This window comes from Condylura cristata, unplaced genomic scaffold, assembly GCF_000260355.1.
Source record: "Condylura cristata isolate star-nosed mole 26May11 unplaced genomic scaffold, ConCri1.0 scaffold00015, whole genome shotgun sequence".
Lineage (NCBI taxonomy): Eukaryota > Metazoa > Chordata > Mammalia > Eulipotyphla > Talpidae > Condylura > Condylura cristata.
Genome location: NW_004567116.1, coordinates 9995619 through 10006493, shown reverse-complemented (window position 1 = coordinate 10006493; position 10875 = coordinate 9995619). Strand labels below are relative to the sequence as shown.

The following is a 10875-nucleotide window of genomic DNA, read 5'->3' as shown; positions in this document are numbered from 1 at the left end:
GCCTGCCCCTCCCGCCTTGCAGGGCAGCCTTCCAGGGCGCCCCCTACTCCTGGCTCCAGAAGCCTGGCCAGGCTCGGCTTCTCCCGGTGCTCTGCTGAGCTGCCCATCGTCCGTCCACTAAGCCTGGGGCGGCGACAGGGGTTATAATTCGCTCACTCGTGTACTCAGCAGGCCAGACTGAGCACCTACTGTGTGCCAGCGCGCAGGCTTGGGGGTTGGGGGGGCGGGCAGGGGCAGGGCGCTCAGGGCAGGAAACCGGGAGCCGGAAACACGCAGCGCGCAGGACCGTGGCCGGACCCTGGCGGGTGTGCCGGACCAGAGGAGGCAGGAGCCCCCCACCACCCCCCCAGAAGGGGTTCTGCTGAGGTCACAGCCCCGCCTCTGCACCCTGCTGCTGGGCTCAGCCATGAGGCTGCGGTCTGGGGACACTTCCTGAAGCCACTTGAGGGCTCTGACTGTGAGGGCATCTGCCAGCATTGGGGGTGGGGTCCCTGCCGCCCCACCCAGGGCCCTGGGACGGGGTTCAGTGATTGCGCTCCTGACTGTGCCAAAGCCTGTCCGCCCCTTGCCTGCTAGTAACAATTCCGGTCACTCTTTAATATCATCTCTGTCACAGGCCGCTCACCACCTGCCTGCAGGTCGGAGGGCGGCTGCGAGGTTTGAAGCTGAGCCCAGGATCAGATGCCTGGACTCCCAGACTCCCATCCTGACGGCCCCCACTGGGTAGTTGTGCGGCCTCAGGCAAGCTCACTACCTGTCTAGCTTCCTGGTCTGAGGTTTCTGCGAAAGTACCAGAACAGCAGGCTGTCAATACACTCAGGCCCAAAGGCAACAAGTCCTGTACAAGGTCATTGCTGGCAAAGAGGGGAGCTAGATCCGAACCCCCATATCCCAAGCCCTCTTCTTGCCTAAATGGCACCACCAGCAAGAGGGCTGAGCCCCACCCCGCCCGGGGTGCTAAGAGTGATGGGCAAGCCCCTTCCTGTCTGAGGCAGGGGGCCCTCCCCTGGGGAAGGGGCAGGCCGGGGGGCAGCGGGCCCGGGGGCAGCGGGTCCAGCTGACGTGCCCCCTCCTCCTGTCTCTGCAGCTTTTTGCCATGATCTTCGCCATGTGCCTCTTCCGTGGCACCCAGTAGAGGGCATGGCCTGAAGCCGGACAACACCCGCCCAACGCTGCCTGTGGCCCAGCGCCCTCCCCTCCTCGCACCCCTGTCCTGGCCTGGAGGAGGGGGCCAGGCCAACATGCGTGGCCAGCAGGGGCAGGGGGAAATAGCTATTTTTTTAACAAAACAAAAAGAAGAAAAAAGTCTAGACGGATGTCACTGACCCAGACCCCAGGGAGGGTGCCACCGGCTTTCCCCCGGGGTCCTGAAGCCGAGACCCGTGGGCACTGGAGACCAAAGGAACACCCAGTCCTAGGTCCTTCCCGGCCCCAACCGGACTCGGGCCACCCCGGGCCTGGGCCCTCTCCTCGAGGCGTCGGGACCTGGTGCCAAGATAAATGAGGACTTAGGCAACGAGGAAGCCAAGCAAGTGTCAGAGAGAGGTCACACCGCGTCCCTGAGGACTCAGAACCTGCGCGCCCTCCCTCATCCTCCCATGCGGATACCCCTGCCTGGGGCTGGAGCCAAGAGTGGGCAGTGGACACTGGATGCAAGGATGGCCTGGCTGCTGCACCCTCTGTTGGACCAAACCACCTGGAAGGCCCAGAGAGGAGCAGTTTCTCACCCACCGTCACACAGGATATGGCAGTTGGAGCAACAGCCAGGCCTCTGCAGACCTGCTCGCACCCTCCCTGGTCTCGGCATCTCGGCTCCCCCAGAAGAGAGGGGAGCCTGACCAGCAACCCAGCCCCCGTCTCTGCCTAGCTCCAGAGCTAAGATTATCCCCGACTCTCCCCGCACCTGTCATCCCCACCTGTCGCCACACCGCCCTCAGCCCCTGGGCACACACGTGTATGTACACACGTCACATCTTTCCATGCTGTTTGTTCTCGCTGCACAAGCCCCAGCACCCCCGTCCCCGCTCACCCCCTGGCTCCCCAAGCTGGATCATCCCCAGGGCCCCCTGACGCGCCCATCTGCACCCGAAACTGAGGCTTGGATGTCTTCCGCAAGACCCCTGCCGACACTTCACCCTCTTCTTGAACACCTCCAGGGACCAGGTGCTTGCTACCTCCCGAGGCAGCCCCCCGCCTCGGCCCGCAGCGGCATCAGCTCAGGGCACGGAGTTTCTGTTTCTGTGTCCCCATCCCTGGCATCCCACTGGTTCTCTCTCCTGCGTGTTCAGGCCGCACATTGTCTCCGGGAGATTCCTCATCTCCCGGATGAAGAACTCCGGGGCGCCTTGGCTGCTTCTGCTGTGACACGGCAGGAGAAGTTTGCCACCCATTCATTCACACCACAAAGCATCACACGTCAGTGCCTCATACCCGGACCTCACATTTTAGATCAGTATTAGCGGCTGGGTTGCAAGGCCTTGACCCCAAACAGTTTAATCAAGGTTTGGGGTGGGCTCAGTTGGAGAGGGCAGGGAATCCTGACTAGTGATATCTGGCAGCCACCTCAAGCGCAACTCGTGATGTCTGGCGAGCACCTTAGGTTTGATTAGTGCTGTCTGCCTGGGACGGGCAGGGGCAGCTGAGCCTGCTGTCCTCTCCTCCCGCTGGCTGACCCTCTCCAGGGAACAGCCTGGAGAAGAGCCCATTCTGTCTTACTGGCTCTGTGCCAGCTCCCAGCCTGCCTGTGGCTTTTCAGCCACTGGGAGACAGAGCCCACTGCCCCCTGCTCTGACCCTGCCCATCCCCAAACGCAGCCCGAGCTGCTGTAAAGATCCCATTTGACTTGCTGTGGCCCCTCTCCCTTCCCCTGCTACTGTGTGCTCCAGCCCTGGCCTCCCTCCAGGCCCCTGAACTGGATCTAACTCGTCTCTGTACTAGCAGATACATAAATACTGCCATGAACTCCCTCGCGATTGGGCATCCCAGGGCCAAGGGCCCTGAAGCTGGCACCTCAGTCTAGCCTGAAAGGGCTTAGGGCCTGCCCTCTGCAGACCCATCCACATGCCTGTCCAGGCTTCCTGAAAGGCAAATGGCTAGTCTGAGGGTGACAAAAGCAAACAGAGAACTACATGAGACCAGTGTCTTGGGTCTATCAGTAGCTTTGTGGTTCCCATCCAGGGGTATCCTAGACTTCTGGGTCCCATATGGCCCTGACTGCCCACAGAATCTAGGGCCTTACAGGTAAGAAGAGTCTGGCATCTGGCTCCCGCCCCTTTTTGAGCCCCTGAAATGTTCGAGAGGGAGGAAGTGCAGGTTACGGGGGAATGTCTGGATAAGATGGGTTCAAAGGTGATGCAAGACCCGCACCCCCAAGAGCTGCCTAGAAAGGTGCCAAGGAGCCCCTCAGTGACCACACTCAGGCTGGAAAGGAAAAGCAGCGTCCGCTCCTAAGTTCTGGTCCAGGCTGGCAGCTGTCACGAGGACACGTGAGGCCAGGTCGAAGGGCAAAAAAGGCTTAACCTGCAGCCTCCACAGGTGTAGCTCATGATCCATCAGTGCTGGGGTCCCAGGCTGCTGGAGGTGGGCGGGGACAGGCTAGGGATGCCTCCTGGCCCAGAGGTCCTCTGACCTCTGACCCCACAACAAGACATGGCTGGGAGATTTCTGTCAGTGATGTGTTCCGCCCCACAGCCCCTCCCTCCTACTTCAAAGGCACGGGCCTGGCGTGTAGGGCCTGGCGTTACACGCATCGTAAGGGCTCAGGCCTGGGTCCCCCTCCTGGCTCTCCCTGTCCCCCTCTCCCAGCCATGCCTCAGGAGCCAAGTTGGCCACCCCCTAACCAGCTGTGGCCCCAGCAGCCACCCCCTCTCCTGCCTCTCCCCTTCCCCACTGAGTCCCCATGTGGAAAGTCTATTTTGAAGACTGTAGATGTACCTGCAGTAGACAGCAGAACTAATTTATCATGTTTATTTCCTGTGAGCCCCCCTTTTTATATTATATATCAAGAGGAGTTTTGTAATATAAAACAGGATGCCCACAGATGGTTTTGCACTGGTTTTTGTGACCATTTCTTACAAAAAGAAAAAGGAATGAGGAATAAATAGTCACCATGGAGAAAGGTGAGGTCTTGGTTGGGGCGTGCTGGGCTGGGCGAGGAGACTGGAGACCCAGGGGGGTGCTGGGTTCTGGTGGCAAAGGAGATCCGGGAGATTCTTGGTCTTCCCAAACCTTTACAATAGGAAGCGGGGCCTGCACTGACCTTTCTCACTAGGATAGAGGGTCCCTGACCGCCTCCTCCCCAACAGGAAGCCTGGCCTTAGCATCCTGCCCCTGGGCCCCCAGGCCAGGCCCCTTCCTTGCGCCTTACTGCCCGAGGCGGGCAGTCCCATGCCCTTGTGCCTTCTCCACCCCCTCGCAGGGGCAAGGCCATGTCCGCCCCCTTCCCGACCCAGCAGAGAGTGAGGCCATGTGGCCGGTTCAGCTCCTACAAACGCCCACACAGAGCTCGGTGCCAAAGCACCTGGGCTTCCCTGCCTGCCCTCGGGGCTTCCCCCTCCACACCTGGCAGTCATTAGGACAAACGCCCATCACCTGGGACAGGTAAGCCAGGCCTGACAGCATGGGTCAGATGGAGGGCCGTAGCCGCGCCTCGGGGCACTGCCCACCGGCCATCGACACCACCTTTCAGAGGAGGCCCGGGTGCCATGCGAGTCAAGGCAGGGATGTGATTCTGGAGAGAAATGGAGTCAGCGGCCAGGTGGACACCAGGGAAGAGCGGCCCGTCCTTAGCGCCCAGGCTCTCTTCTGCTCAACCAGGTAACCAGCGCACAGCCCTGAGCCTCCCTCCTGTTCTGGGTCACTGTGGCTCCCACAGGGGGGAGGGACAGGGAGCCCCCCCCCCCCGCCCCGGGCAACAACCAGAGGTGCTGCAGAGGGATCGTCTGTCACCCCCCAAGCCGCCTCCCCCCTCACCCCTGACTGAGAAGCAATTCTGGGGCCTGGGCTGCTGTTCCCACACCCTCCCTCCACACCCCTCCTCAGCTCCCAGGGGCTGCCATTCCCAGGCTGCTGGGGGGAAGAACACTGACAGCAGGGACAAGCGGATGGAAGTGGGGAGGGGCCCTGCGGGATGAGGCAGGTTCTCCTCTGCTCTGAGGGGCTCCGCGGCCTAGTCCAGGGCATTGGCAACGGGTATGGGGGCTTCTTCCCCTGCTCACCCCGAAGCGCCCCATCTACTCAGCCAGGCCCCGGGGGCAGCTGAGGCCACAGGTGCAGAGGGCACAGCCCCAGGGGAGGGACCCCGAGGTTATACCTGCAGGCCCAGGAACTAGGAAGAGCGGCTGCTGCTTTTTCTAACTCCCCCAAACCCCATCACTCCCAGGGGCCTCCAGCTGGGTTATGTGTCCACCTGACCAGGCCGGCCTCTGGGCCTGGGACGGTAGGGGAAGGGGTCTCCCCAGAGCCTCCAGAAGCTGGGGACAAGGCCCAGGATAGGGGAGAGGACTGGGGGGGTGTGTCCCGACTCAAAGAACGTGAGCAGAAGCACAGGCTCCAAGCCACCTGTGGAGCGGGAGCCCTGGGCTGTGGGCAGGGAGGGGTGTGCTCACCGGGTGGGGAGGGCCACAGAGAGGAGCGGGGACAGGGGCCCATTGTGGGGGTTCCCAGGCATAGACAGAAGCCAAGTTCACTGCTCGGATACTACGCTGGCTGAGGGTGTGGGGGAGACAGGAAGGCAGCCACAGCCCCTCTCGAAAGAAGGGGCGCCTTAGCCCAACACCCAGACACCAGCTCTCCAGTATCTGTCCGGGGGGGCTGGGAGCAAGAGACCCAAAAATAAGAGGTGTCCCCGTGTAGGCTGAAGATACAGTCGCCGAGGGCCAGTCCTGCCCCAAACTCGGACACCAGTCTGGGGAGTGCTGGCCTGGGGAAGGGAGCCCCCTGCCACCCAGGTAGGGTCCTTCCTGTCTTCCAGGGACCAAAGGGAGACTGAGGCCCCAGGGCCTCCCTGCTCCGAGGGGGCCCTGACATGGGCAGCTAGACTTTCTTGGGTCTTCGGCCGACTTGGTAATAGTAGTAAATGCTGATGGCGACAAAAAGGAGGCAGCTGACCAGGAGCAGCAGGGTCCCGAGGGAGACCAGGCCCGTCTCGGCCAGCGTGGCAGTGACCACTGTAGGAGACAGCCGGGGGGGACAGAGGTCAGCGAGTGGGGGTACGCCTCCCCCTACAGGTGCCACCCGGAGCCAGGGGCCCTTCCCCACCCATCCACCTGGGGAGACAAGCTAGCCCACGTGGCAGGTCATGGGGTGCCGTGGGGGGGGGGAGACAGACGGGGTGTGCTGCCACCTGTGCTGGGTACACACGTGACTTCAGGACGATGCAGGCACAGGTGTGCAGGCCCCAGTAATAAAAGCCACCCGAGCCCCTCCCCCTTGGAAGCTTTCCCTCTCTTTCTGGAGGCCTGCTACCAAGAGGTGAAGGCAACGGTGGAGAAGGGGGGCAAAGCCACCCTCACGCACCCCATCAGCTGTGCCCCTGCCCCGCTGGTCACCTCAGCACTCACCCAAGAACTGGACCCCCAAGTAGCAAGCTTCCATGAGCAGCGTCCACCGGATGATGACCTTCTCGGCCGTGTAGAGCGCGTTCCACATGATCAGAGAGATGCCTGGGGTGAGGTGGACAGACAGGTGGGCGGTCTGCGCCCCCACCCGTGCGCTGGGGACAGGGTACGCTCCTCCTCGCTTTATTTCTGACCCAAAAGACAGCCAGGATCCTGACTTCTGGGGTCTGCCACAGACCCATTCCCTGCTCAGACGCAGAGTCACCCCCGACCCTGGCCCATCCCCTCCAGGCTTCCGCCAACAAGCTCAAGCCGATTCCAGTAGCTTCCCGGGCCCTGTGGAACACTGGGCAGGTCACGTCCCCTCCCGGGACTCAGTCTTGTCACTAGTAAGGCCTGAGCCTCAACATCCCACCCCAGCCAGGTCCCCTAGTCAGCACGGGCAGAGCCCAGCGTCCATGGGCGTTTTCTCTCCAAATGGACTCGCACAGACAGAAAGTCTGAGCCCAGAAAGGAATCACAGGGAATTTCCCAGCGGCAGGTAGCGGACTGGGCGTTTTAGTGAAGACCCAGGGTAAGCTGGCTCTGAACGGCGGCTGTGTTCCCTCAACAGCCCTAACCCCCGAACACCTGTTCGCCCTCGTTGGGTGAAGAGCTTGCAGCCATCCCAGCTGCACCACCCTCTGCCCCAGAGGTGCTGAGCTGGCCTTTGGAGGCAGCACAAGGCTGGAGAGACTGGGCGCAAAGGTCCAGAGCCACACATCAGGAGGTGTGCGCTCCAGGGCCCGCTGTGGGAGGGGGAGAGGCTTAGGAAGGCAAGCTGGATTCACCCACTGCAAGACTCTAAATGCCAGGGAGGAGCAGGGACTTTATTCTACAGGTAATAGGGAGCCACAGAATGTCTTAGAGGTGAAGGTCAGTCACCACCTGTACTAGTTTTAAAAGTTGTCACACTGTGTGACTCGGCTTAGAGGAAACAGAAGTAGTTCAAATGAGAAGCCCAAGGGTATGTGGGGCTTTGACTTATGAGGGCAACAGGGCTTGGGCCCATTCCTCTTGCACCCCAGAGCCCAGGGGTTTTTTCCCCCAGATGGTGGCAAAAAAAAAAAAAATCAAAAAACCAGTTAGATCCACTGAGTGCATTCCATGAGTGGCCACAAGATGGCAGCACACACCCAACCAATGGCACCCCTGAGCACACTCAGAGCTGAGAGACCCCAGGCAGAGAGGAAGGCCCTGGGTGTTCCCCTCAGCCCAGGTTGGTCCCATGCCTCCCTCAGGCTCCATTCCAGGGGTACTCACTGAGGAGGGCGCCACCATAGAGGCGGATGGGAGTCTTGCTGTTCACCTGGGCTCCATCAAACACGGCATCATAGAGCTGGTCCGGGAAGGCGAAGGCCTGTAGACAGTGGGTGAGGGTCATCTTCACCCCAGAGGTGGGGCTGAAGTCCCTGGGCAGTCCAGGGTCAGAATCTTGGCTGCTCTGGCCTCACCCTCCAGGCAGACCAAAGGCTCTGGACTTCCCAGGGGCAGGGAGAGGAGTGGAGTGAGGACCAGGGGCCCGGGCAGCTCCAGGCAGGGTACAGGGGGCCTGAGTGTTGGGAGCTGGGGCAGTAGAAGCAGCCAGAGAGCCTTGACAGGGGGGCTCAGTAGGAAATGCTGGAAAGGCAGCAGAAGCCCAGGCAGGCCCCAGTGAGCAGGCCAGACAAGGGCGGGAAGAGCCGGAGCCTAGGGATGAGGGGGACTCACCATGATGGCGATGCCTGAGAAGAGCACAGCAGATACGAACTGCCAGACCCTGGGGAGGTGTGCAGCGGGAGGTCACAGCCAGACCCCTGAGGCCACCCCAACCCGGCCCCGTCACCGCCCCTCAAGGGAGTGCTCACCTGAGCCCCAGAGGCTCCCGAACAGCAAACTTGATTTCATTGCCCAAGACCTGGCTGATCTGCAAATACAGGGGGGTCAGCCAGGTAGAGAAACTCTGCACATGAAGCACCCCCCATCCCTCCCGGGACCCCTGGCAGGCCCAGGGACCACCCGAGTTCCCGGCTGCGAAGGTCACACTGAAGTCACCAGCTCCAGCTTGAGGGAAGCTGAAAATACACTGGCCGGGAACAAAGGTGGAGGGAGGGGCCCGTGGACCTGGGCTTGAAGCCTGGTCGCCGCTGACCAGTGTGGCCTCCGGCAGGGTCCTTCATCTGCAAAATGGGCCAGGAGCTGGGTCTCCACCTCCCAGGGGACGGCAGGATTAAATAATGCTTATAAAGCCATACGTGTGATAATAAGCACTCAATTCCAACGACGTACTTTCCTTTTTGTGATTATTCCCTGGAATTCTCCACTAAGATTCTGAGAAAATGAGCTCGGTCCTGGGGTTCCTGCAGTATTGCTCTTCTCCCCAACCGCACCCCGCACGGGGCTCCCCCGCCCTAGAGCCCCGCAGGCAGATCCCTGGCCTGGGCCGCTCCAGGCCCTCCCCGAGGCCCACCTTGGATCGGTGCACCTCCCCGTCATCGTCCTCGCCACCCACACCCAGGATCTTGCGGGTCTTCAGACGGCTCACGAGGTCCGTCTGGCTGTGCTTCTTCATGAGAGGTGGGGGCTGCTTGGCCGCCATCTTGTCCCGGAGCCCACCTCTGCAGAGGTGCTGAGGAGAGACACAGGCGAAGGGGAGGGGGCTGCTCAGCTTCCAGCCCCGGGGGTGGGAGAGGGCAGGCTGGGCCCAGGGTCTGCAGGGCCTCCGCTCGGGGCGGCAGGCAGGCAGTCTGGGGCGCAGGCCCTGTGCTCGGCTCCCTCACCACCCAAGCTGCCCCTTTCCTGGCCTCAGCTTCCTAGTCTATACATGGGTTGGGGTGGAGGCTCCTGTCAGCTCTGCCACCAGAAGAGGGAGACATCTGCCCAGGCCTGGACCCTGAGTTCTGGGGTACAGGATCACCCCGTAAGCTACTGACCAGACAATCCCCGCTGCCCAGCCCTCCCTCCCTCCCTCCCTCGGATCCCCAGACAGCCCCCTTCACACCTGCCAGGGCTGAAAGCCCGTGGGTGGGAGGCACCAGAGCAAGAGCAGTCAGGAGCATGGGCAGGGCTCTGGGTGGGCCCTCCCTGCCATCAGCACCCCAGCTCTCCCCTGACCCCTGAGCCTGCCCACATCCTCCACCGCCCCACGCCCTGCCACCCCACCCTACCTCTGGCCATCCACACACCTACACTGTACCAGGTGCTGTGTGCAGCGAGGGCCGCACCGGGCACTGTCCTTGTCTCCAGGGGGCACAAAGCCTGTGTGGAGTCAGGGCGTGACCTCAGGGCGGTAGAGGCTTCGGGAAGCTGGTCCTGGGGTGGCTCTGGGTGATGAACTGCAAGACAGGCACAGCTCAGTTCTCCCCACCCCACCGCAGGCCCCACTGTGTCTCCGGAGGCTGGTGTCGCTCCTGTCCCCAGCACCTCATCTCCTCAGCAAGGCGGAAAACTAGCCCCCTTTACGTGCCAGGTGTCGGCGGGACGGGAGCTGAGCTGGGTGCGCAGACCCCCAGCCCAGGCTCCAGCCCGAGCCGGCACGGGGTCTGCCGGCCCAGTCAGAGCCATCGGTATCCCAGGTCACCTCTCCTCTCCCGGCCTCCCAGTGTCTGAAACAAATCATCCAGCAAATAATCAGAACAGAGAATCAGACTGCAGGGTTTTGGTTACGCAGCTTTCTAATGGGATGCGCCAGGCAGGCTGGAAACCACCCTGGGTTTGAAAAGAAAGGTGGAAGTCGGCCTCAGGGTCTTCAGTGAGCCATGTCCAGCGGCCCAGCGGCCCAGCGGCCCTCCTAAGCCCCTAGACTTAGTTCCACATCTGTAAGATGGGAGCGGCTAGGCCTTCTCTCCCGTGCACCCCCATGCACGTGGTGATAATGGGGGTGGGCGCCAGGGCCCCATGCCCGACCCAGCCGTGGTGTTCAAGTTACACGGCTTTGCTGCCACTGACCACCTCCCGGTGAACCCAGATGTGAGCTGCAATCAGTCCTGCTGCCAGCTGGGTCCCCCTGGACTGCAAAGACACCCCTCTTCCTGCCCCACCGTGGAGGAGCACCTCCAGCCTGGCCATCTTTCCAGCTCCCCCTCTGGTCTGTGAGGCTATCCATCTCCACGCAGCAAAAGAAGCGCTCTTGTTCCATCCTGCCCACGGTATCGCAGGCAGACTGATGCAACCGCACCACTCCAAATCGGGACTCAGGAGAGTACATCACCTCTCAACTGCCTGGGGGGCCCCTGCCACCCCCCCTCATCCCTAAATCTGGCCACCACTAATCTACTGTCTTGTCACTATAGTTTTGGTT

General features: G+C 61.8%; 2 protein-coding genes across 5 annotated transcripts in view; one reads left to right on the top strand and one right to left on the bottom strand.

Annotated features, from left to right (window-relative positions):
* The window catches only part of TSPAN18 (tetraspanin 18), a 122986-nt gene extending 118946 nt beyond the window's left edge, over positions 1 to 4040 (top strand). For all 3 annotated transcript variants that reach the window (XM_004683568.2, XM_012725443.1, XM_012725444.1), the window contains one exon: positions 1088 to 4040. In XM_004683568.2, coding sequence (XP_004683625.1) covers positions 1088 to 1135 — 48 coding nt within the window. In that variant the 3' untranslated portion in view covers positions 1136 to 4040. The remainder of the gene's footprint in view (positions 1 to 1087) is intronic.
* Positions 3951 to 9849, bottom strand: TP53I11 (tumor protein p53 inducible protein 11). Of its 2 annotated transcripts, none has more exons than XM_012725445.1 (7): positions 9761 to 9849; positions 9046 to 9204; positions 8444 to 8502; positions 8307 to 8355; positions 7860 to 7956; positions 6561 to 6662; positions 3951 to 6167 (listed from the first exon to the last, which is right to left on the bottom strand). In XM_012725445.1, the coding sequence occupies exons 2-7, from the start codon at positions 9172 to 9174 to the stop codon at positions 6034 to 6036; spliced, it is 570 nt and encodes a 189-aa protein (XP_012580899.1). In that variant the 5' UTR covers positions 9175 to 9204; positions 9761 to 9849; the 3' UTR covers positions 3951 to 6033. The 2 variants fall into 2 exon arrangements, with proteins under 2 accessions (XP_012580899.1, XP_012580900.1); XM_012725446.1 differs by having other exon boundaries at positions 9743 to 9811.
* Between the last annotated feature and the right edge of the window lie 1026 nt (positions 9850 to 10875).